The sequence below is a fragment of the Talpa occidentalis genome, unplaced genomic scaffold (assembly GCF_014898055.3).
Source record: "Talpa occidentalis isolate TD23 unplaced genomic scaffold, MPIMG_talOcc4v2.1, whole genome shotgun sequence".
Classification (NCBI taxonomy): domain Eukaryota; kingdom Metazoa; phylum Chordata; class Mammalia; order Eulipotyphla; family Talpidae; genus Talpa; species Talpa occidentalis.
Window position 1 is genome coordinate 127,448,496 of NW_026555331.1, and position 27,909 is coordinate 127,476,404.

Here is a 27,909-nt window from a genome sequence, read left to right on the forward strand (position 1 = left end):
TAGTTAGGGATTCATTAACGTGAAGGCTCGTGACTTCTTAATATGCAAATTATTAATGCAATGCATTGAGGCATACCTCACAAATGTCCACATTCTGTGTTACATGTTTTCTTTGCCAACCCTTCACCCCACCTTTTGTGAACTGTTTTCTTTCTTCCATCCTCTGTTGCAGCTTTCTTCACAAAAGATTCAATACTCATGTGAGAGATACCACTTCACATTCAAATGCCTCTTCCACTTCAGTCCATGTTTCTTTGATTGAAGGAATACAAACCACTTGAACATTGTGACTAAATCAGTTAAAATTCAGCTCAAAATTTGATATTCTCTCCAATGTTAAATTAGTTTTTTGGCTTAAGAGAGAACAACATGAACAAAGTGGTTGTTTCTAAAAAATGAGACTGAAACGTGACTAGTATTACCAGCAGTTGAATAATTTGAACTAATGGTGGGTGGGACAAGAGAAGTGGAGTAGAGAATAGAAAAAGAGAGCAGAGAAAAGACCGAGAGGATACACACGGAAAAAAAAAATTCAGTTAAACCAAATACAAATAATAAGTATTGATTCCATTAAATGAAGAAATGGATTTAACTGCTTGTTGTCTGGTATGCAGCAAGGATACAAAAAGTATTAGCTATTATATTATTATCTATGCATTTTGCAAAAAGTTGAAGCTAATGCCCACATTACTCATTGAAACAATAAGAAAAATGTCAGGCAGTGAAAGTTGCTCAATCTTTGAATTAACATGCTATGAAGAAGGAGATCAAACTTACATTCCTTATTTCTATAGCAAAATTAGCTACAATTGTGGAAAGGTAACATATCTTTTGAAGTGTATTCACATACTATGTATGGAAAATATATTTTAACTTTTCTTTTGGGTCTTTATATGCTACCTATATTTATTTTCTCACCACTTTCTCTAAATACACTAAAATCTAAATACACTTTCTAAATACACTTTCTCTATATACAATAAATCTAGAATACAAGTCCTCTACTAAATTTCAGAAGAAACAGGGCCCTATTTTTAAACTCACAAACTCCATATACCCTAAATTCTGCAGTGGGTCTACAGAATTCTATTTGTCCTAAAATATTTGTATCCCTCTACAAAAAACAGCACTCTGAATTCAAAGTTAGCAACTTTATTGAATTACGATGCATGCACCACAAATTTCACCCATTTAAGTGTACAAGTCAGTGATTTTAGTATATTTAGTATATTTAGAGAATTGTGCAATCATCCACAAAATCCAACATTAAAACATTTCCAGCACTCCAAAAAGAAACTTAATCTCCATTAGAGTTATTCTTCATTCTCACTACCAACACTTTGGCAACCATTAATATTTCTATCTCTATTTATTTGTCCCTATGGGACATTTTATATAAATGGAATCATTTAATACACACTTTTCTGTCTAGTTTTTTAAATAAAGCACACCTTTTTTTAGGATCATCAGTTTGTAGCATGTATTAGTACTTCATTTTTCTTGTTGGATAGTATTCCATTGTATAGAATGTTTATCCATTACCAGTTATTTGGACATTACATTGTATTGCCTTTTGATTTTTGTAAATTATGCTTCTATGAACATTTAGGTGTAAGTGTTTTTATGGGCATATCCTTACCCCAGGTAGATATTACAAGTGAAATGCAGAGTGTTTGCTAGTTCTATATGTGACAATTAGAGAAACTCTCATACTGTTTTCAAAAGAAATGACTGTTCCACTTTATAATCCCATCATTACTGAATGAGAGTTGAGTTGTGGTTCCTCCATGTCCTCATCGATAGTTAATGTTATGTCTATTGATATAATATTCTAATGCATATTAAGTGATATCTCACTGTGGTTTTGATTTGTATGCTCCTAGTGACAAAAGATATTGGTTAATAGTATATCTGGAGAAAGCTCCTCTTAAACCCTTTACTCATTTTAAAATTTGGTTATTCTTTTTGCTATTGAGTTCAAAGTTAGCAACTCTGTCATTTATTAGATATATTATTTGTAAATATGTTCTCCAATGTGTGTGTGTGTGCTGTCTTTTTACTTTCTTGAGTGTGTCTTTTTGAAGTGCAAAAGTTTTTAACTTGGATAATGTCCAAATAATATAATTTTTAACTTAGCTTTAAGATCTTTGGTACTTCGAAGAGATCGACCTTTTAATTAAAATTCTTTAATTTTATTAAAAACAGTCTTACGGTTTTTGTTTATTATGAGATTATTAAATGGGAAACACACCTGTGTTAAATAAGACCCTACCCAGATTCTAGACTGGAGTAGATGTAAACAGATTCAGAAATGTTGCAAATGAACTTTTAGGTGCAGGGAAAGAAGTCCAGCTGATTTAGTACACTTAAAATATTTTGTTTCTCCTGAACCTACCATGGAAAGAGATGGAATAGGCAGGGAGGAGCTCGGCAGTGACAAGATTGCTTTCCTTGTTGAGGCTTTTGGACCCTTGATTAAATAGAGCAAAGTTCACTCATTACCAGGAAACCCTAAAGTAAATGAAAAAGACTAAGATAGACTATGGTTGGAGATTATTAATAGGAGAGCAATATGGTGCTTGAAAAAGACAAATTGCGTATCAGATACAAACTGAAATGTAAAAAGCAGATAACTAAATGAGCTGAACCACATTCTGGGATTGCTGAGTGTCAGGTGCAAGAGCTGAATCCTGCTGAGATGCAGTTATGTTGCCAAAGATGGGGACCTCTGCCGCACTTAACAAGGCAGCACAAGATTTTACAGGTAACATGCTGAAGAACATGCTATCAAGTAGGTTTAAAAGTATTCTGTCTTTGTAGTGGGGCCTGAGTTTGACTACTTTGATTTTCCTGTTTCCATTAGCAGCCAAGTTTAAGAAACATTGGCTTACATTAGTATTCTACACTTTCTTTTACTATGTGAAGGTAAGGCTGGTGTGTAATTAAGTTCTTTAGTAAAAATACCCTGCTATTAAGATTTCCATGGGGGAAGAAAAGGAATATATAAATAGGGTAGCACTAATGCAAATTTTATATGAATTGTACTTCGGGTACTATTGGGTCTAAAACAATTAATTTTCATCCATCATGGGGATTTTCTAAGCATACTTTATTGAATTTAAATTTACCTTTTTTTTTTAAACTGAAAATGCTGTTTAGGGTAAGAAACATTCATCACTGCTATGTTAACAACTATAATGATAATTATAAAACATCATGTTCATGAAGATTTAGACCTGGGCAACTAAAATGTTTTCCATTTGTACTATGTGGCAAATTGCCCAGATAATTATTGTAAATGCAAGTACCATAAAGTGTATTGCCAAGAACACAAGTAGGTTAGATCCCATAAAGAAACAATTAGAAAATTGAGGTGAAAATTGTAGAGATAAAAGTGATGATTTTTTTTTTAAAGACAGAGTGTTCAACTTAATGATTTAAATGTAAGTTTGTAGATAATATTGATAGTTTAATTTGTTTGGCACTTATCATATGTAAGAGAATGTTTCATGTAAAAATATGTAAAATAACCACATATGTTCTGATCTCATTTTTACTGATTTGGTAAATAAGTGAAGACACTTGCTAGATTACACTTGCTAGCTTTCAGAATCATTTTACAGTGGTTGGTTTGATTTAGATGTATATTGTATTGATGTTATGAAAAATATTTTCTATCACAAGCACTCATTTACATAAATACCTAATGTATAAAATGCTAGCAGTCTATAGTCAGGATAATCAAAGTATTTTGAAAATGAAAGTAACAATAGACAATTATAACTGCTTTTTATGACAATGCAAATGTGGGATTTCTACTTTGATTACATTAACTATAATGCAACTCCATCTTCACTGAAACAAAATAGAAATTTAAGGCCTTCAGTCCAAAAGAAAGAAGGATAGGTTGTGGGGATCTGGGCTCTCAGACAGCAAACAGAGAAAGGGGATGGGACTCTGAAAGAGTTTAGTGTCCAAGACAGACTGCTGATCTCACAGACAGCTGTGCCTTTCCTGCACTTTCCCTTTCTCTCAGAGATCCTGTGGGCAAGGAACCCAAGAGTTATACAGGACCTAATCAGCATGAGAACTTGTTTAGTGTGTTTTTCAATGACTGCTTCATTTAGCATGGAATCTCTTCCCCAAATTTCTTCATGACTGATTCTCTTCAAGTCTCTGATCAATTATCAGTTTCTCAATGATAGCAATCTTTATTCCTTCCTCTTCTTATGCTGCTCTACATTTTATGTTCTTAATTACACTTATTATCTGTTAACATAACTTATTCTTTATGTTTACTTATTAGCTTTTCCTCCATCAGAATGTAAGCTACATGAGGACAGGGATTGTCTTTTTCACTGTTTGTAGACCTAGTACTTAAAACAGTACCTGGTGCATAGTATGTGTTCAATAAATATTTCTTGACTGTATGAAGAGCATTTATTCATTTCTTCCAGTCAGTGGTATTTTTTTTTTATAGAGGCATATTTTATTTACTTATTTGTTTGGTTGTTTGTTTTTGTTCATACATGCACTGGGTACAGTCAGAAGCTCGGGAGGGTGAAAGAATTCACCAGAGCCAGAGCGGGGAGCAGAGCAGGCAGAAGGAGCGAAGTACACTGCTGAGGGGAGCAGCGGGCGGCAGGAGAGGTCTGCGCGCCATGTAGGACCCTCCCCCGGTGGCCGGGGAGCAGCCGGGGATTGAACCGGCGCCGCAGAGGTTGCGGGCAGCTTCGCAACCCAACGCTCAACCACTGCGCCACCAGGGAGGCCCAGCGGTATTTTTTTAACTCCTTTCTAATATACAAACTGAAGAGCATAATAAGAGTTTTGCTATGCATTTGATTTTTATCTTTCATGTTAACCGAAACCATGCCCTCTTAATCTTGAGGTCAATTTGTAATATACAATAAGCCAAACTATTTCATTTCCTTATGTCATCCAAGATTGAGATAGCTGGACTGATTTTTTTTTTTTTTTTTTTTTTTTTTTTACTAAACATGAAAGGATGCGAGTAAGACATTCTTTGGAAGAAAGATTTTGTACCAAAACCAATTACAAAATGAAATTCCCCAATTATGACAAGAGTAGTAAAATGAATCACTCATGAAATAGGTATAGAAATATCTAAAAATCTGTGCCATGATAAAGATCTGCTTGTTTGTGTTAAAAAAAGACCATTAGTAGAATGCAATAATTAATACTGATAATGAGAGAGGAATAAAACCTGTTTTAAACATGCCAGTATATAGAAAGATACAGAAAGTAAAAATGGCCATAAACATCGAAAAGATTATTTGATCCACAGCACACCAAAACACAACTGTGGTGTTCATAAATGTGATAAGCAGTTTTTCAAGGCAATAAAGAATATTTCATATAACATCATTAATAGAAAGCACTTTAGGAAACACACACTGGGGAAATTAAACTCAACATTTAAATTACATTCCAAAGCCCTTCTTGTAGTTAGCAACCTAGCACGTGCTTTTCTTTCCATCCTGCTTTTTCCTACATACTCTTTTTGGATGAAAATATCGCTCAGCATCTCCTCTTATGTATATATCATTCCATTTGACACATACTCTTTTGATAGTTAGCTTCTCATATATATAAATATTATCTCTTCAACAAATTAATGCTTAAAGGTAGAAATTAACTAGAATAGTGCTACATAAAATAAGAACTCCATAATTTCTTTGTAACTAGTGAATTTATTGAGACACTGTGGTTCAGAGTCCTAAGGAATTAGAGACCTTAAATCACAAACACATCTCCTGGACTTCATCAAATAAATCTCTTTTAGTTAAATTCTTTTAGTGAAATTAAACTGGCTTTGCTTACTACAATGTATAGAGGTGATATAATTGTAAATAGTTTTATATCACGTAAGAGATTTAACGCATATATTCTTTAAGTTTCTTTAACTAGAAATTTCTAAATAAAATAAGAAGCTAATTTATTAAAGGAGTAAAATATAGAATTAAAGTTGTTGCTAGGCTATTGTGCATACATGAAGGTCAAACTGGGTATTCAGTTAAGTTCTAACAAATGTTATAATCTTTAGATACAAAAATGATAGAATAAAAGCTGTTGGTCCCAAACTACAACAAGTGGTCTAGGAATACTATGGGAATTGAAAAAATGCACAGGAAATAAAATTAACCCTTATAGATCACAACAATGTAATTTTAAAAAGGATTTCCAAAATAATTTTCTCAGAGATTACAATTCACCATAGATAAGTATATTCTTTTGTACTAAAAAGAATCTTTCCATATTGCCCCATCAAAAGTTAAACTTTCCCCAGAAATTGTTTTTTCAGTTTCACGAGTAATATTTCCAGTGAGAACTCATCCACATTTTTATATTGAAATTTACTTAGAAAACAATGAAATGGTAAAACTTTAATTTTCATTGAAACACTCCTGAGAATACTAAAAGTAATGGTTCATGAATGACATGCATTACCTACCTCTGTAATACATTTATATTTTGGGTGGAGGCTAGGTTTTTTTTACAATAAATCTTTTTAGGATATTGGAAAACTATAGTAAAACTGTTAATGAATATTAGGATACGTTAGTTGAGGGTGGTGATGTAAGAATTAATTGATGTATTATTATAGATGGGGTATATTATTTTTTCCATACAAAATATATAAAATTATTTGTGTTAAATCCTAATATATATTTTTCCAAGTATTCTGTCATAAAAAGAGAAAGAACATGATTTTAAATTTTAAAAGCATTATAATATATCTGAAGATAACAGTATTAGTTACATTAAAGCTTGTTAATATTTGCATAACACATTTTAATTTCTGCAAAATCAACACTTAGGTACAAATTTGAGTAACCATATAATATAAAATAAGTGTAGAATTAATAGGAGTTGGCAAAAAATAAGTTAGTTTATTATGTTGAAGTTTGTTTGTGTTATTGGAATCAATGTGACTTTAAACAAAACAAAGAGTAGAGGAAGTAGAATTAATATTAGAGGGGAATGTAAGTTTTATTTGAGACCTAAGGAAATTAATCTGCCACCTGGATATCCAGATGGAGATGAGCAGAAAGTATCTGATTTTTAAAGATTGTGAAAACAATAAAAACATTCATCCTTAATGCTATCATAAGTATAATTCAGTCTTTAATTTTTTAGAAGGTACTTCTGGATTTTAACAGACTTCAGGGTTATCAATATGTAAAAAAATTCTTTAATATATTTTTGTAAATTCAGAATTCTGTGTAAATGATTGTAGGAAATAATGCTCTGATCAATACCATAATTCCTGACCTCAAGAAGCTTGCAATCTAGTATGGAATATAGGACACAGATAAAAGTATTTTATTAAGTGCAGGAAAAGATCACCATTGTAAATGCCACCATTGTATGCATAAGCATTCTGATTAAACAAATATAGAAAACTGCATTGCAAAGCTCTCTTCCTTCCACACAGAAAAATATCTGATAAATATTAAATGCTATTTTTTCCTATAAATTGTGCCAGATATAAACATAGCAAACATAAACTCTTTTACTTAAGGAAAGTAGTTTTATGTTGTACTCTAGCAGTAGCTACTCCTTGGGAAAATAATGCCAGAAATATTTGTTATTTTATATTTAGCAAAATAAAATAAACTTGGTTTTACCAAGGTTAGTTTTGAATGAGATATTACCAATACATAAAATGTTATCTACTAGGAAAAAAAAAAAAACTACCTGGAGAATGTCTTGATTATTTTGAGTGTACATAAACACAATATATACCATATGTGTATTATATACACACAAGAGAGACAGATTTAAGTGAAAAACACACATATACATATATGTGAATATTTTTTCCACACAAAAAAGTAATGCATCAAGCATAATCTCTATCTAGATGGACAGCATTATTTATACTTCTCCTTATGTTCAATTTCATTCAATAATTGATTAACTGATTTGGCTCTACTAATCCTCTACACATATTTATTGATAAGAGCAAATAGTTTTAAGTCAAAATCTTTCACACATACATACATACATACATGCAGAGTGAAGAAATTTAACATATATTCAAATTAATTCTGCTCATAGCTACAGTAGTAACTTTTGTACAACAGAATACATGTATAACCAATTTAAATTTTGTCTATTTTACATTTTATTTTTACAAGTCTATTTAAAATTTAAGTATTTTATACAATTATATTATTGAATGAAAATTTATTTGAAAGTATAGAATATAGTGCAACTATTATTCTAAAGTATTCATTATTTATCTAAAAGAGTTTCAAAAATTCTAATACAGCTCTATTTTTAGGTAGGACTGAGAAATTAACTGAGTGATCTGAAGATATTTTTTAACTTCTGAAATTTGTAAAATAAAATCTCCTTCCTCTCTCTGACTCCATGGGAAGTATGGAGTCCAATACACAAAACTCAAAGAGGGCAGGACTGGGAAATCTCCCTAGCTAGTGCTATCAACCTACTGAGCTGCCCATAATATATTACTTCTGGCAAAGAGTCCTTGTAATAATGATATCATTCACTCCTTAAGAGAACCCTGTTAGTTGTGAGTTTTTTCTTCTCTAACTTTTGATTAAAACACTAAAAACTAGTTTATAATTTCACTAGTTAGGGCCTCATAGGAAAACCTAACATTATTGAGGTTATTTGATTTAGAAAGTAGAAACCAATCACAGATACAATGTACAATAATTCATGTAAGTTCAAAGGATAGGAATCCAGCTGAGAATCAAAGAAAACTAATGATAAAATTAAAGACTGAACAACATGAATGACCACATAAAAGGTACAAAATTTCCTAATAGACTACATTACTAAAGGACACAGTCTTCCTAGGAGATGATTAAGAAGAGAATATACAACCACTTGGCTTGTACCGTTTTCAAAATCATTCTGCCTGAAAGCAAAGAATAAGATTAAGTGGTCTCTTCTATTTATGATTGATTGAAAATTGTTTAGAAATAAAGTGTTGTAGTAACATTGTAAATGATTATAACTTTATTTACACTAAACGATTGTTCCATACACTAGCGATTATATGCAAAGATATTTTTTTCCACTGTACCTAATGTGCTTGTAGAAATTTATGCAGCTTGTATATTGTTGAATACTCAAAAGATTTAAGTTGTACAAATATGTTATAAAATTAACAACATGGATGGAAGTGGATAGGATACTGCTAAGTGAAACAAGTCAGAAAGAGAAAGACAAATAACAGATGATTTCACTTACATGTGGAATATAGAGAAACAAAACAAAGTCAGGCAGAAACAAACCAGTAACAAACCCTCAACACCTGATTGCAAAACTGAGGCAACCAGAAGGGGAGGAGGTCAGAGTGGAAGGGAGGGTGCCCAATGGAGCATGGTGGAGGATTATTGGGGCATTGGTGGTGGACATGGTGTGAAAACATACATTTAAAGAAGTTTGAACTTATAACCCCTGAAAAAAATGCAATTATGTAAGCCAACTTTACCTCAATCAACATAACTGAAGGGGAAAATTATTTGTAAATGTTTGTCCACAAAAAATGGAAGTATTTTGCCTCGCTTCATTTCATATATAAGTTATGAAGTTGAAATTTACCTGAGCATTTCTATGTGGTTCATATTGTATAAATATATCCACACTAATTTTTAAGAAAGAAAGTCAGCATGGGAGTTTTCTTATGGCTTTAGAGTAGATTCAATTTACATGATGGCTTAATTAACAAATCACACTACCATCAATGCTAAACAGGCTATACAATCTGTTTCCCATGTTAGGAAAAGCATCTACTATATGGCATGCTTTATAAGTACATACTTGGAGAATATTTTGGTGTTTTTATACTACTGAAATTTTAAAAGGTATAAATAAAGTTATAATACACGACAGCATTTGGGACAATCATTATCTTCTGATGTTAGGATTTCATTTCTAGCACTGACTTAAACAGCACTGATACACAACACTGACAGACTATTTTGAAGTAACATGAGGGGGAGGGAATAGTAAAATTTCTGAAGACAGGTTTGTTTAATGTACATTTGGTCTCTGTCACTAAACAATGCCGTGTAACAGTCCAATTTAGTAATTTATTTCTGTTTGTCATAAAATCTTTAAACAGCAGGATGGTATGATTAAGGCTTAAAAACCAGTTATTATTTATATAATAGATAATAACACCACCATGTCAGTTACCCAAGCAAAGGTATTAGAGAAGCATAATAAAATCCTGAAAAGATTTGAGAGATGTGTTCTGAGCAGCTTTTTATTTTTTATATGGTATTAAGCGAAAGTGAATTCTTTAAAACAAAGGAATGCTCAGACGATAATGGTATATGATGAATTTTTCTAGAGCAAAAAGAATTATATAAAATTGAATTTTATCTTCTATTCATAAGTATATATATATATATATACACACATATATGTGTGTATATGTGTGTGTGTGTGTGGTGTGTATATATATATATATATATATATATATATATATGGTTAAGTAGAGTTGTATGCAGCAAACTAAGTCCAAAAGAACCATCTTGAAAAAAACTACCTTAAAAAATGTTGCAATTCATTAAACAAACAAAAAAATTTCTAATGTCCAACTTATCCATGCGTGATGTCCCCCAATTTTTTTGCACTCCAGAAGTTGCTGGAATTTGAAAATCATATTCCCCATAGAAGGCTATAAATATTAGTTTTCCTATTTGAATCCCAAAAGCTTATGAAATCCATAACATAATTAATTTTGAAATTTTGTATTAGCCTGGGTCCTGGCAGCCATAATGGTAATGAAGGAAGTACATTCCCCTGTTATTTTGGGGCTTGGCACTAAACCATATACAATATTTTAAATTTGTGGAATTTATCACCAATACCATTTTGATTCTCTACAAAGTGTCAGCTACTTAATGAGATGCTTATGAAATAGTTAGTGTGTTTCTCACAACAATTCTGCCAAGTAGAAATTATTGTTCTTAATTTTTAATTATTATTCTTAATTTATGCCTGAATAAAATGGATACAAATTATAATTTACCAGAGTTCACACAATTAGTAATTAGTTAAAATTAAAGCCTATGTCTGCCCTGCTTTAAAGCCCATGTTATTTCCATTCTGCCTCAATGTTTTTTAAATTCTCTGCTCCCTTCCTCCAAATGAACACACACACACACAAACACACACACACACCCATCACAGTCCTCATATTTCTAGTACAACTCTGTACTCAAGCTGTCCCCCCATAGTGCATTATATTCTCTAAGTATCCATTTCCACTGTATCAATACAAACTGAAAGCCCTTTTGTGCATCTAACCTTAATCAAATGTAAGATAGAGCGAGCCCCTGCCATCCTAGATGTATCTGCATTTAAGGAGGGGAGGTTTTATATAAGAGTTTCAAAATGAGGTGTGAGAGTTTAGAGGGTCTATTAAATCTGACAGGGCCCTGGACCATAAGGCCCTCCTTTGTTGTCTGCCCCTAGTTCGCTGCCCCTACGTTATTGTTATTCTTGTTGGAAAACTTGAAACAGGAACGAGTCACAGTCTACAGAATTAGAAGAAGGTGAAAAATTAAGTTGTCCCATTTCTCAATATTTTTCCCCTGGAGTTCTATTGGCTTAGAGTTTGAGGCACTGCACCATTTTTATAGGCTGCAAATGGGCTTTGGGTGGGGAAGCTGGGCTCACAGAAATCCCAGAGGATCCATTCAAGGAATAGCATCCGTAGTGAATTTCTTCAGCCTAAGCTTGAAAGAGGCCCTGAATGATGAGACTCTTTTTTTCCCACTTCTGAGAACATTTTTCAAAACTACTCTAGGGAAAGTCTAGGCTTATGGAGGCATGGATTTCTACACCAGGAAGCCACAAAGCCCTTCCAGATCTCCAAGGAAACTAAACTAGTTGGCTCTTTGCAGTCAACCAACTGGCAGTTCCAAGCAGTCCTCTTGATGGCTCCTGGGCAGCTGTGTTTTATGTTTCCATATGGCCTTGCCAGAGGTCCCTCCCTTAAACAGACCAGACCCCCACAATTAGTGTAGACTCAAAACAAGTTAGTTATGGAATACTTTATGCCCTAAAGGTCTCACGGGACTATTTTCACCTCTTTGGATTATTTCCAGGATCCCAGATTATATTGTGAGTGTAAATTAAGGAAGTCTCACAGCCCAATGGCTCTGACGGGAACATGCAACATGACCATATCTTATGCCCCATTTTCCAATGTTTTTATTGGCCACATTTTAATGATTTTACCACCCTGAAAGATAAATTCTTGTTTTCTTAAAATCATGCTTTAGGAACTATTTCTCTTTCTTGAATGTGCCTGTTTCTATTCTTCAGTTACCAAAATTGAAGACCAATCAATTTCCTCCTTTGGTGTTAAAATCTTTCAGGAATTTATTTGCATTCACCTGGCCAAGCTATAAATACCATCCAACACCTATGTTATGCCATTTCTTCACTTAAAATAATAAAATGATTTCACTTAATAAAATATAAAACCAGATGAAGTCTGTCTGTGTATCCAACAGTTGTGAACATACATTTAACAGCTGGTAAGGAAAAAATAAAGATGCTGAAAAGTTCACACCCCTAACCAGATCATTTGTAGATCACGTATTCTAGAAAGCCTAAGTATAATGTAAATTTTTGTTACATTATATTTTATTCATTCCCAAAGAGCCTGAGCATGGTCTTGATGCTCTCTCTCCTTTTTGGCTCTCAGCCCCTGGGAAATCTTTGGAACCTCTCCTTGTCTTCATAGGTTCATATTCCCAGCCATATTTCTCAGTTGGGTACTGATTCCTACCAACAGAACAGTACCTGACACATAGGACCTCTCTAAACACTTGTTGAATGAGTTTTGGAATGTGAACAAACAAACCTATGTTTGGAGAAATAATGCAGGTCCAAGGATCAGGAAATTAGTTAAAGAATATTTGATAATAATGATGGCAACAATAGTTGACTTTTGAGCACTACATTGTATGTGGGCAACAACCCAGTAGAAATTTTAAAGTTATCATCTCATTTAACTTGAATTTAATCATCACATTTTAGGCATATTTTCTCCTATTTTACAGATCAGCAAACAGATGCCTTTAAGAGTTGAGTAATGTGTCAATAGGCACATAGCTAGTAAAGATATATTTTATTGGCATCAATAAATATTTCTGTTCAACACCAAAATTACTGCTTTTTTACCCTTTCCAATTTGGTCTTCTACTTTTCATCAATTATATATGGAAATTTTAAGTCACGAAGATCTCTTCCAGCTTTAAATGTTTCAGATATATGAGCTCCAGAAAATTTACAATTCAGTTGGTTTTGTTTGTTGATTACAATCCTGCAACAAAAAGGTGGCTCTCCAAAAATGAGTATTTGGGAATCTTGACAGGAAAGAGGAGAGGGATTTTTTGGTGGGTTGAGCCTTTGTAGGATTTTTCAGGCAGAGCTATAGGTAAAGTTAGCTTTTTCTTTTTATAGCAGTTAACATTTACTGATAAACTCAATATGGCAGACATTGTGCCAAAAGTTCATGTGTATTTTCTCATGGAAATCTCAAGCAATCCTATGAGATAATACTGTTATTACCAAGTAACAGATGAGGAAAACAAATGTAATGTCTGAGGTCACATAGTTGTAAGTGGTAGAGCTTGGACTCAAAACCAGAAAAGTTTAACTCTAAAGCCTTAATTTTAACTTTGTGGTTATACTGATTCTGCATGCAATTTTAGCTTCTTTATCTGTGTACATTTAATGTAATTTATGTTGATACCGTTTGTATCTTTTGGTCATTTATTTTGAAATAATGTTCCTGGTATGTAGAACAGAAATCTGCTCAGCTTGATTCTCATCATATTTCCAAGTGCCATACATATGGTGATGCTTAACTATCTCATGAAGCATGACTGTCAGTGCAATAAAATACCTTTGGGTCACTCTAAGTCACACTTAGTCATGAGTTACAAACTGTTTTCCTATATAAGTAGATATTTCTGTCCAAAATGGATAGAATAACAAGAGTAAAAGAAAATAGACAACCACATATTTGCAAATACTGATCTGAAAACATATCCATAGAGAAAACATAGTATTTGGAATGATCGACATGACTGAAATACTACCTCAATAAATATGTTCCAATAGTTCATTCTATAGTTGTTAGAGGGATCATTGACACTTTCAGAAGCTATAGTCTCTGGGACCTGATAAGAAATTATCTTTGGTTTTAAGAGGAATTCAAAAAGGGGATACTCTTTACATTAGGACAACCTTATTTTCATTTTAACTCTGACATATTCCACACTAATATTAGTCTACTCGTGTGTACCAAGCAAAAATTCATATATATCTCTATTCTGTAATTATCTTCTGAAAGAGGTTACTTCCAAATCTTGCAGCATAGGATGTTTGGAAGTGCTCAAAAAAGATCCATTTGGATCCTGTAATTAATTTTTTGGAGGGAGGAGGATATTTTAGAAGCAATTTTTTTTGATAAAATAAATATTAGCTCATTTTTATTTTAGCCAAGTATACATTTTATAAAATAAAGCTAATAAGTGTGCTATTTTTCTTAAACCAAATTTTTCACAATGAAATCCAACTGTAATATTCATTTAGAAATTTGATAATGCTCTCTTCTGTGAGTTTTAGAAATATTTGAAACCCCATCGCATATAAATTATATCATGGAAAAGCTGTATAAATATTCTGTTATTGCACATGCTGTTCTAAGGATCTGTCAGGATTTCCTTTATACACTCCATTTTGAGTGGTATATAAATCAGATGTAAAAATTCATGTTGGACTGAAATTCAGCACAAAAGGCCTCCTCCAGAGGCAAATACTTTTTTTCAAAATGTGGTTTGAATTATGTTGGTCATTTTTAAGTTATAGAAGTGCAGAAAATGTATTTGTGGTTTTGAAGGAGAGAGATTTTTTCCATTTTTATAACTCATTAGGAAACTTTACAGGCCTTTAGACCATTCTGTGGTTTAGTTCTTCTCAGGTTTTTCCCCAAAGCAATATTAAAACTTGAATGGTGTCCGCTATGAATCCAATGATTACTGTTCTGAATACAAATGTATGTCTGGAGATATGGAGATATATATAGTTACACATATCTTAGACTAGAAGTTCCAATAATAGCATGACTGGTGTAGAAGATTAAGCCTATCAGGTGTCTATTTTCATCTTGGTATTAAGTCAAGTTGGATCTTTGCAAAAGAATCCTCATCTATACCATAATTTGCATGAATGATTTATAAGTAAAGCTTTCAGCCTTAACTTACAGACACAACTGATTTAAAGATTTTTATTAGCTCATTTACAATAACATTACATCTTTTGTAAATTTGCTTTCTCTTACATATACACCAAGTTGCAGCATATGATGATCTTATTTGTATTTATTATAAATATGATTGCATATGTAAATTGGTTTGTCAAATAGTGTTGAACTTATTTTGTCTCTTAACTAATAAGCTGCTGAGTGATTTTATATAGGTCAAAGTTATTGTTCTAAGAAATATCAACTTATGGTTATATTAATTCTTTTAATAGCCTCAGTAAAATCTGAGAAAGTTTGATTTGTTAGAAATTTGACATAATTCACAGACTTAGCAAGTCTTTCAAATTACTTTAAAGGATAATGAAAATAAAAGTATATTATTAAATTGCTTCCACCTATGCCAGTTCATCAATACATTAGAACAGCACACTTAGTAGTTAATATGCGTTGCCATTTAAGAGATCAAGGCCTTAAAGCATAAAGAGGTTAACATTTCCCAGTGTTATTCCTTACATTTTTATTAAATTTTTCTTAGAATCTGTTTTTTTTTTTTTTAATTCTGTGGGTGAATCCCTTTTCATTGTATTACATTATTTCTAGTTCAATTTCCAGAATGTTGGGACTTACTGGTAGTTAAGAAGAATTCACTCTGAATAATCAAACATTTGTCTGTGGCTTGTAGAGCAATGCTGGGCTTTCCCATTAGGGCACTCTGAGGAGCAGGAGGGGTCTTCTCCTGGATTTTTTTTTTATTAAAATAGTATCATAGAAATTAGCCAACTCTACAAATGGAGAGCTAAATCCCACTTTTCTAACAAGAAAGCAAGGTTACTGAGCACTCACATCCAAAATCTCTAACCTATAAAGCTAATATTCTTATTTCTATTTGGGTCATTTTTAAAATTCTGCTCCATTTACTTTTACTAAATTATACTACTTTGTGTTCCATGTTACATTTGGTCATATGTTAAGAATCTGGATTCTTAAACAATTTATAAATCATTAGGCAAGTAATATGCATATCGTGTTCCCTCCCTCCATTTATTAATATTACATTATACCAGTAGTTTTCCTCATATTTGGAGAAGAGATGACGCAGTGCTATTGTTTGAACAGATTTGACCTTGTTAAAACCTAGCACGATAACTTTATGCATAACAAGCAGTAGATTTTTAAATAGAATGGTTATTTCTTACAACATATGAAATAAAGCATGACATTCAAAAAACTTTAAGATTATGAAGATTAAGAAAAGTATAAGATATGTCCTCACCTTGATTTTACCTTTAAGCAGCCTTTTATTTGTCTATTAGGAACTCCTTCCAGTGGTTTTATAGGCTTCGGCTCTTGATCCTTCTTTTGACAAACCAATACATAATTTGTGCCTTTATTATTTGACCAAAATGTACCAACAGAAGTTTCATAACGTATACAAAATTCAACTTTATTTCCATCTTTTTGATAAGGAGGAATTAATGTAATATTAAAGGAGAACTGGTCAGTTTCACCATCACATGAATTTGGAACATATTCTGCTAAAATGTCATAATGTGTCTGCCAGTCATCTAAGGACATTCTCACATATACTAACTTCTCAAAAGAAATATTTAAAACTCGAATAATGCCCTTCATACTTGTAGACCCAGGAAAGTATTCAGTTGCCTCCAATATCGCTTTCTGTACTTGAAGTTGTTGCATAAGATCTTCTTTTGAAGAAGGCAAGTCAAAGAGTGGAGATAAAACGTATTCTTCTGTGTTGAAAATGTCCTTCCTTAAGTCAAAATTGGTTGAAACACTTGGTAATTCCCAGGTATCAAATTCTTTGACAGACACAAGATTGAATCCAAAGGTGTCAGCAAAAGAAACTCTTCTTGTACCTGATGATGGAGTATCCAGGTACATATCTTCGAAAGTATCAGAACCTCTTCTATTAGGCTGAGGGAAAAAACCAGGTTTGAAGGTAGCTTTAACTTCTTCATTTTCAGAAAGAGAATTAGATAAATTAGGAACTTCTAAAAATTTATCTTTGCTGATCTGACTAGGTTCTTCAGAAGGCTCCATTGGGCTCTCTGATATCAAATAAGGGAGAACTGTACAACTAGTAGAGACTGATATTTGAGATGCTGAAGCTTAAAATAAGTATAATGTTACCGTTGACATTGTGAAAGGAGTCAGCTCTATAAATAGTTTCAATAGCGTGTAAACTATGCTCGCTTGCCTCCAGAGGCCTTTAATATGATAGTATTCATGTCACTCTCACCAGTATGTTTCATATTTAAATCTGAGTTTTTTAAGTGGCATATGTTTATGAGCTGAGTTCCAAAGAAATGTTTTAAAATCATCATTTTTCTGTGTCAGAAAATGTGAAATTTTAGAATAAAATTATTGCTTTACCAGGTGATATTAAAAATAAAAACCTGATATATTTATTTTAAAAGAAAATGAAAGTGGAATCACAATACTAGGTATGTAGTTGAGCTAATCAATCCACTGGACCAGGTAACAGCAGAAAGAGAGGATTAAAAACATTTATAAAGCTTGAAAGACTCAGTGCCTCATAACAATGATAGCTACTTACTTATACTGTAAAATGTGTATTATAAAAAGGTTAAATATCTGCACTGGGGGCTCTGAGGAAGAAAATATTAATTAGATGGAAGCAATGGCTTTTGAAATAAACCCTGAAAAGTAAGTAGGATACACACATGCAAGTGGCAGTGAGGACCACTTAGTCTAAGCCAAGAATTAGAATGAAGAATTAGTCAGAACAGCTATTTTAAGATTTAAGCAAGTTTCTTTTAATTAAGCCTTGGTAAAATATATACAAGAAATGTGTTACTTACTTCAAAATCTAAGTTGGCAAAGGTAAGCCTGGTTCAGCAGTAAAAGATTTACATGAAATGTTCATTTTTTGGAAAATTGCCATTTTATGCCAAAAAACAGAAGGTAATATCATGATATATTAGAGTTTGATGGGAATATTAAAGTATGCACACCCTGTTTAGATTCATATTTTTTGTGTTAATGTAAAACCCATTTTGGGTATAGTAATTGGGTAAAAACCTATAAAAATTTTATACATAAGCTTTGACCCATAAATGATCCTGTTAGAAATTTGCCCTATAGGAATATTTATAAAAGATAAATCTAGGTATATGGGCATAGAAAAATTGCTTATTTTAAAAGCTCCAGGAACTATCTAAATGCCCATCATTCTCTGGATAATGTTATACCCATAAAATAGAAAGTTTTGTAATCATTAAAAAAGAAAAATTCAGGTATTGATATGGAAAGATAACCACAACAAATGGATAAGTAAAAAAAAGGAAGTGTGCACAGACATATGCATTGAAAATTCCTGGAAAGAAAAAAGAAGCTGTTAGAGTGGTTATCTCTGACCCCAAAAGTTGAGGATTGAAAGGAAAAGGGACTCATTCATTTCACTTTATTGTGTCCCATATTGTTTGAACTGTTGGCCAAGAGCTAGAGTAGTTTTTTTTTTTTATTAACTTCAAAATATATTAAACTCAAATTTAATGTGAGAGGTAGCTAATTATTTTTTTGAAGATTTATTTATTTATGCATTCAAGAGCTGGGGTGCAGGCCAGAGATGCAAGGGATGAGAGGATTCACTACAGACAGAGTAGGGAGCAGAACAGGCAGAGCTACTGAAGTACACTGCTGAGGGGAGCAGTGGGCAATACAGGAGAGGTTTGCTGTGCCATGTGGGTCACCTCCCTGGCCAGGGATTGAACTCGTGCTGCAGTGGCTGCAGATAGCTTCATAGTGCTGCGTCTTAACCCCTTGTGCCACCAGGGAGGCCCCATTAATTTTTTAAAAAAGAGATCCTAATAGCATATCCTTAAAATGACACCTTCATAAATGTTATAAATTATTGGATAATTTCAATTGTATAAAATAGTGGGCCTCCCTGGTGGTCTAGGGGATAAGTCTCAGCACTATCACCACTCTGGCCTGATTTCAATCCCTGGCCAGAGAGATAACCCACATATGGTGCAGCAGACCTCTCCTGTCTCTCCTGATGCTGCTCCCCTTAGCACTGTTTCTCAGTGCCTGTTCTGCCCCTCACTCTGTCTGTGGTGAATCCTCTTACCCCTTGCACCTCCGGCCTACACCCAGTTCTATGGAAAAATAAAGGAATTTTTTTTTAAATCCTTAAAAAAATAGTGGATTGAGAAATTACGTATTTTTCAAAATGAGAAATGAGTAGTATTTAGCACATGGAAATGTTTTAGACTTTGCCTCATCCATATAACTAGAATGAGTGAACATACAGATTGTTCAAGGGTGAGGAAATGACTATGGAAATGACTATCCCTAGCAAACTTTGTAACATTGAGCAATAAGTAATATCTAAAATGTATTATTAGGTGCTCAAGAAATTGAAATTATTCAAGAAAATTCATAGCAAAGTACGTCATGAACTTATTAAAATAATCCATCAGTCCAAATAAATAATAGAAAAAATGATATGGCATGTATGCACAATGGAATACTATAATACTATTTAAAAAATGGAATCTTGCATTTGGGACACCATGGATGGAACTGGAGGGGATTATGCTAAGTAAAATAAGTCAGAAGGACAAATAACAGATGATTTCACTAATTTGTGGACAATGGAGCAACAAAACAAAGGAACAGATAAAACTAAACTAAAATCAACCCTAGTAATCTCATTGTATAATTGAGGCTAGGGGGAAAATGGCGGGGGTGGGGGGGAATGGAGGTCTAAAGTCTTGGAGGGATAGACCCAATGGACTGTGGTGGAGGATTGTGGGTGCTTTGATGGTAGGTGTGGTGGGAAAACATACATCTGAAGAAGTATGAATCTATACCTCTAAGTCATATACAATGTTGTAAACCAGCATTAAATTAATAAAGAAAAAAGAAAATGTATAGGTATAGTAATATATTAAAATTATTTAACTAACCAAGGGTTACTAACATAGACATAGAGAATAAAGAACCTGGGTTTACACCCCAGCTCTGTACTTTCTTGTTGGTTGACTTTCAGAACACTGTTCTGATGCTAGACTTTCTTAGTTGTTTAAATGTAATGTTAACAATTAAACAAGTTGTTCACTAAATTTCAAGCAGAAAACCTGTAATAATAAAATCAGTCATTTTTACCTGTACATAAGTTTTCGAAAGACTATACGATACATAGATAGATATATAATAGATAAGTAGATGAGAGAGATGGGTGAACTATAGATACTCCACCAATATAGTTAAGATGCAATGCTTCATTTTTGTCTTTTTAAAAAAGCTAGTTATGTAACACAGATTTATAAGCATAAAATAGCTCTACATTAGAAAATGGTCCTGTTATTGGAGCTAAAATTTTCCCTTCTTAATTTGTTTCTTTACACAGAGCACTACTCCCTTGATTTGTAGTAATCACTGCCTTTCTTTTGGAGTTTATAACCTTCACATAATTGTAGATGGTTGACATGCTCCTCCTTAGTCACCACTTAGCTAAAGCAGAGTGATTTCATCTTTTTAATCTCTTCTCACATGTCAATCCTCGTTTTATCATTTTGTTACTCCTCTATGAACTCCTTCCAGCTTGCTTGTATTATTCTGTTAATGAGCTGCCCCCAGATGAATGCAGTGTAACAGATTGAGTGTCTCTGGAGCATTTGAATGCTACTATTCTTGTGACTTGGTGCTTGTAGTCAGTTAAAATTCACATTGTCTTGCTTCTTTTCTATAGCATAGATTAGACTGCAGACCATTTTCTCATATCCACTACTATTTCAGTTTTACCAAACTCTTTCTCAGCTGTTTAGTTGTACTGTCTTTGGTACACCAAAAAAAAAAAAAAAAAAAAAAAAGTATTGGAGCTTTTGTTACAGAATACAACTCAGGCTTCTACACATTGCACTCGCTTTGTATTAATCAAAATTTTCAAAGGTATCTTAAACATAAATGACTGTATCATTCAGGATCCTAGTGGACAGTAAAACAGATAGCATGCTCAAAATAAGAAAATTTCAGGAGGGCTTATTTACTAGGATCGATATACAAAGTACATATAGTGTACACAGCTGTAAGACAAAGTCACAACGTCTTGTTCAGTAAACTGAAGGCTATTTGCTGCAGAGTTGTTATTCCTCAAGGGAGGAAGGAAGGTAGTAAGCATCGAACCTGAAAGCAAAGAATGCTATAAAGTGTTTGCAGTTCAGAGAGAATCAGTGATGTTTGATCAAAGGGCACAGTCGGCTGAAGATAACTTTGCCAGGAATGATCCAGTAGCAAACACACCAAATTCATTCGCCTTTCTTATGTGTTCTACCAGGGCCATCCGTTGATTAGAGACTATGGGGACTATCATAGTCCTTTCAGGTGGGCCTCCTTGACCAGAGAGCAGGGTACAGAAGGGTGAAATGACTAGTGAGAGATTTGGAGAAGTCAACAAAAGATATCAGAGATTAAATGTTTAGTATTTACTTATCCCTATGTGTTTATGTACCATAAACATATTTAACTTAAAATAAATATGTGTGTTCCTTTTCTTTATTCATATTTCATCTCAGTGCCAACTAAGTTTCTATTTCCTAATTTTTTTACTGTCACAGGGTCAAGCAAAGTTAAAAAGCTTACAAATTTAAGCTCTGATCTAGTGGAAGTCACAAATAAGAAATAGACAGTTTAGCCACAGATTACTGAGAAAAGACTTTTTTTAGATTAATTTTAGTTTTGTATTTGTCCCCTTTCTTAGCATAAGTCTTTGTCAACAACCTAAACTCAGCAAACTTTTCATCAAAAGAAAAACTGAAATAGTAGTCCTTAACTACAGGTACATGTCAAAATCACCAAGAGAAATGATCAAACTCAGCTGTACTATCAGATCTACTGAACAAAAATTTCCAAATTGATAATGTTTCACTTGTCACTCTGGTATGTAGACTGGTTAGGATTCATGATCCATTAGACTGTTGGCCATAGACTCAGGACTGACTTTCTGTGAATTCTAGCTATCATCTCTCAAGTGTCATGTGCTTTTTCTATTATTAGTATGGAGGCTATGAAATACTATTACAAAAAAATGACATACAATTTATTAGAGTTACTGATTAGCAGCAATTTCAGATCACAATCATCTAAGCCAGTCCCTTCATCTACAACTAAGAAAACTGAAACTCAGATACTCAGCAATCAAAACAAACTAATGCCATTTGCAGCAACATAGATGGAACTAGAAGGGATTATGCTAAGTGAAATAAGACAGGAGGAGAAAGACAAATACCAGATGGTGCCACTTATATGTGGAATATAGAGAAATCAAACAAAGGGTCAGATAAAGACAAGCATTAAAACCAACTCTTGAAAGCTGGTCATATATTATATCTGAAGCATCAAAGAGGAGGATTTGAGGGGCAAGTGTTAGAGGGGTGGAGAGAGCACAGTTGAAGATCCTGGAAGACTGTGGGTGCCCTGGAGGTCAGAGTGCTATGGTAACTACACCTGAGAGGGGGTGGGGTAATCCTATACAGTCAAAACACTAACAAGGTCAATAAAAATAAAAATAATAATAAACATTTATATTAATTTAAAAGAAAACTAATCGTGAACAGTGAAGTGCCCCGTCATTTAGTAACAGAGCTAGGACTTGAACCCAGCTCTTTTTGCTTCTTCATATTATACATACATATAACAACTTTTAGAATTAAAAATTTAACAATTAATCATTCTTAGAGGTAGTCATCTCGATCATACAATAGTAAAGCACTTTTGTCACCAAGGTAGCATCCAGATTCATTATCATAATATACAAAAAAAATAATTTGTTTAGATTTAGTTTATGTTTTCAGTCAATTAACTTATGTGAACTTTCTTTTCTATTTGAGGAAATAGGTGTACAGGTAATTTTTCTTTGTGACAATCTCTCCATCTTCCTTAACTTATGCCTGCTGTGGTAAATATACTATCTTTTCTTTCAGAGACTGTTAAACTGTAATTTGGGAATTATTGCTATAAGTTAAACAAGTGAATTACATGATCACTTCAGCACTAATATTGACACTTAGTATTTTAAAAGGTGATTTTTACTATGGTACTAGTTTGAGATAACATGTGATCATCAGACGCCAATCATTGTGGGAAAAAATCTGAAAATGTTCACAGCCAGAAGAGTATGCATGGATAAGTAATTGGAGAATGAAAACTTTACCAAATGAAGACTGATTTTTAAAGGCATGTGTCATTTATTACATGGAGAAATGAATGATTCAGTGTAGGTAATTTTGATCAGAGTATAGCAGAAAAGATTTGTTACCAAAGGCAGCATCCAGATTCTTTAACTTAATCTGCAAAAGAAAAAAAAAAAAAGTAATACAAAAATTGAGTACCAAGTATTTATTTTTTTTTAAATTGCATAATATTAAACTCCTCTGACCAAAATAAAGGCATATCAATATAGAGTTACAGACAGTAGAGCTCTAAGGGCATTTAGCAAGCAAGCTTTGGGGCTAACCCTTTTTTCATATAAAAGAAAATAAAGATCTAAGTGGTCAGCTGGATTCTTAGCTTGTGTTATGGGACATGCCAACACTAGCCCTAATAGGAAAATGTATGACAAATGTATATCACTGGATAATAATCTTAAATTATTAATTTACCTATAAGATATATATCTTATGTGCATTTTGATATTTAAAAAAGCATCATTAAGCACACTGCATTAGAGTCACTAGGCCTAAATTCTGTGTTCATGTTGTTTCATTAGGAAACTACATGACATTAGAAATCACTTACTTGCTTTATGTAAATGTTTGATATTTATTATTTAAAATCTCTTCAAAACTGGAGAATCTGTAAACACTTGAGCCTTTTATCATGAATATTTTCATCAATTTGTGAAGCAAAAATATATTGACTTCCTACCCTATTTTAGACACTGTGATAGATTCTAAGGTTGCATAGTTAAATATAAAATACAGGATCTGCTCTCAATAACCTTGCATTGAGATAGAGAATAGAGTTTCTCCGTCATGATACAGCTTACCTTGTTGGCCTAATGGCATTAATTGGGAAATCTTGGGACTAATACTTGTAAACTTAATTTCAGGAATTCTGTCCCTCTTCTCCTCTTTGTTTTATCAAAATGGGACTCTTATTTTATAGACAGACTTTTTAGTTCTTTTGTCTGCAGCTCGCCGCTTCCATCCCTTGTTCACAAAATGCTAATCTCTAAATCCTACAAAATACCAGTTATTATAGCATGTTTATTTTGTTAATTTTATTGGCTGTTCAGCTGCATAGACTAGTATGTTAGAGTGCTAACCAAAAATACTCTGCTCATTTTTCGTACTTTCACTGTAGGTGAAAGCATCAGCTAGGGAAATCTTAGAAGTCCACATCAGAGTGGAATATACCCTAGTATTATACAGATGACCCTAGCCTAAAATAACTACTTTACACAATTGAGAAGAAGGCAAAAGTCAAGGTTTTTCTGATTATACTAATGCAAATTACCAAAAGATCATTTTAAAAATTAGCCTAATATTTGAAATTATACTTTACAAGCTTAAGTTCTAGGTCATATCTATTTGGGTTCACTTTTGAGCACAGTTGTCTTAATTTTGGGGCACATTTATAATTTATTTTTTTTTTAAATATTAAATTTTATTTTTATATTCCCCCATACAATTGCAAACGCCCCATTCTGACCCCAATCCTTCCCCTCCCGCCCCCCCACCCCCCAAAAAGTGTCTCTGGTTCATAGTTTTTTTGTTGATTTTGATTTTCACTTTCTTATATTCATTTTCCTGGTCCCTTATTTAAGTTTTCTAGATTCCTGCTATGAGTGAGACCATCCGGTATTTTTCTTTTTCTTTTTGGCTTATTTCGCTGAGCATGATCCCTTCCAGTGCCATCCATGTTGCTGCAAATTGCATGTGTTTATCTTTTTTGAATGCTGAGTAATATTCCATGGTATATATGTACCACATCTTCTTGATCCAGTCATCTATTTTTGCGCATTTGGGTTGTTTCCAAAGCTTAGCTATTGTAAACAGTGCTGCTATAAACATAGGAGTGCAGGTGCTCTTTGGAATTGATGTTTCTGTGTCCTTTGGGTAAATACCTAGGAGTGGAATTGCTGGATCATATGGAAGCTCTATGTTTAGTAGGTCCAGAAATCTCCACACAGCTCTCCATAGTGGTTGGACCAGTTTGCACTCCCACCAACAGTGCACAAGAGTTCCTTTTTCTCCACATCCTCGCCAACATTTGTTGTTGCTAGTTTTTTTAATATGTGCCATTCTCACTGGTGTGAGATGGTATCTCATGGTAGTTTTGATTTGCATTTCCCTGATTACAAGTGATGTTGAACATTTTTTCATATGTCTGTTGGCCATTTGCATTTCCTCTTCAGAGAAGTTTCTTTTTAGCTCTTCTGCCCATTTTTTGACTGGATTATTTTCTTTGTTGTTGCTGAGTCTCATCAGCTCTTTGCAGATTTTTGTGATCAGTCCTTTATCATTAGTGTTGGGTGCAAAAATGTTCTCCCAGTTGGTGGGGTTTCTCTTTGTTTTTGTTATTGTCTCTTTTGCTGTGCAGAAGCTCTTTAATTTGATGTAGTCCCAGCTGTTTATCTTTCTCTTCACTATCACTGCTTTGGGTGATGTGTCTGTAAAGATGTCTTTGATGTGCAAATCCCGTAGTGTTTCGCCTATATTTCCTTCTATGTATTTTATGGTTTCAGGTCTTATGTCTAGTTCTTTAATCCATTTTGAGTTGATTTTTGTGTATGGTGTGAGGTAGTGGTCAAGCTTCATTCTTTTGCATGTAGCGATCCAGTTTTCCCAGCACCATTTATTGAACAAACTTTCTTTGCTCCAATGCATAGTCTTTGCTCCTTTGTCAAAGATTAGTTGACCATAAATCTGTGGGTTTATTTCTGGATTTTCTATTCGATTCCATTGGTCTGTATGTCTGTTCTTGTTCCAATACCATGCAGTTTTGATGATTATGGCTTTGTAGTAGAGTTTGAAGTCTGGGAGTGTGATGCCTCCATTTCCTTCTTTTTTTTTCAGTAGAGCTTTGGCTATTCGGGGTTTTTGGTGATTCCATATGAATTTCATCAATAATTGTTCTATTTCTTTGAAGAATGCCATTGAGATTTTGATTGGAATAGCATTGAATCTGTATATTGCTTTTGGTAGGATGGCCATTTTAATAATGTTTATTCTTCCAATCCATGAGCAGGGGATGTCTTTCCATTTCTTTGTGTCTTCTTCTATTTCTTTTAACAGTGTTTTATAGTTTTCTTTGTATAGGTCCTTTACCTCTTTTGTTAGATTTATTCCCAAATATTTGATTTTTTTTGTTTCGATAATAAAAGGGGTGGTTTTTTTGATTTCTTCTTCTTCAGATTTATTGTTTGTGTATAGGAAGGCCACTGACTTTTGCGTGTTGATTTTGTATCCTGCCACTTTACTGAATTGATTGATGAGTTGAATTAGTTTTTCTGTGGAGATTTTGGGGTTCTCTATGTATATTATCATATCATCTGCAAATAGTGATAGTTTGACTTCTTCTTTTCCTATTTGGAAGGGGCACATTAATTTAAATGAACTTAACTGGAGAAAGTTTCATGAAGTGATCAAGAATGAGTTTTTAAGTCAAACATATCTGGTTCAAATGCTTACTGGTTTTCTTAGGAGTTATGTATAAACTTGTCAATAATAACAAAAAAGTCCCACAAATATCACTTGTAATTATAATGGTCAAAAATTTATAAGGAAAAAGATCTCTTAAAGGCCCATCAACTCAATTATGTGATATGTTGACTAACCCTACAGTTGTAGTCACTTTGCAATATATAAATGTATTAAATAGACATTTATCCAGGTTAAACATACACAGTGTTATGATCTTATATATCAGTTATAGCTCAATAAATTATTATAAGCGGATTATTCATATGTTATGTAAGTGGCAGTTTACCACCTGCCAGAATGTCTTCTTAAACAGAACACTGTATTGTTTGCTTGGGCTAGATCTTTTCCATAGTAAACAGGGCATAAATAGCAATGAATGACGCCAGTGACCTTTTACTATGTGTACATCTCGATAAGAGCAGAAGAAAGAATTATACTAGTTGTTTCAGATTTATTTTGTGCTACACTATTATCGAAACATATATTTTCTTTACATTGAATTAGCATAAATTCAGATAACTAGAAGACTTTTGCATTCTTCTACATTCTATACTAGTCCTTCCTTGTCACTGAATTCAATAAATGGTTTCAAGTGGATGTAACAACATAGGATATGAAAGGAAATAAACTCAATTTTGGAAAATTAGGATTCTGGGATTTTTTTAATAGGATCTACATAAATAAGCATGCAGAAAGCTATTTTTAAGATCTATTTATAGAGTAGTACTATAATAAATATAACTTGCTATTTATGGGTCTTTTGTTATTTGGATTACTTACTATGGGCAGAAATTCAGCGTTAACTATGGAACTTTCTGAAAGTTTCGTAGATATGTATATACTTTATGTAACAATTCGCAGTTTGTAGTGATGACAAATACTTAATGCCTCTCTGACAATTTAAGGAATCTTAAACTGTGT

At 33.1% G+C, this 27,909-nt stretch overlaps 2 protein-coding genes across 2 annotated transcripts in view; one reads left to right on the forward strand and one right to left on the reverse strand.

Moving 5' to 3' along the window:
- Positions 1-17,381, reverse strand: part of PPP1R3A (protein phosphatase 1 regulatory subunit 3A) — a 34,897-nt gene extending 17,516 nt beyond the window's left edge. Inside the window, exon 1 of the mRNA XM_037518889.1 lies at positions 16,569-17,381. Coding sequence (XP_037374786.1) covers positions 16,569-17,356 — 788 coding nt within the window. The 5' untranslated portion in view covers positions 17,357-17,381. The remainder of the gene's footprint in view (positions 1-16,568) is intronic.
- FOXP2 (forkhead box P2) overlaps positions 1-27,909 on the forward strand; it is a 1,127,785-nt gene that overhangs the window by 548,334 nt on the left and 551,542 nt on the right. The gene's annotated exons all lie outside the window — the stretch shown is intronic.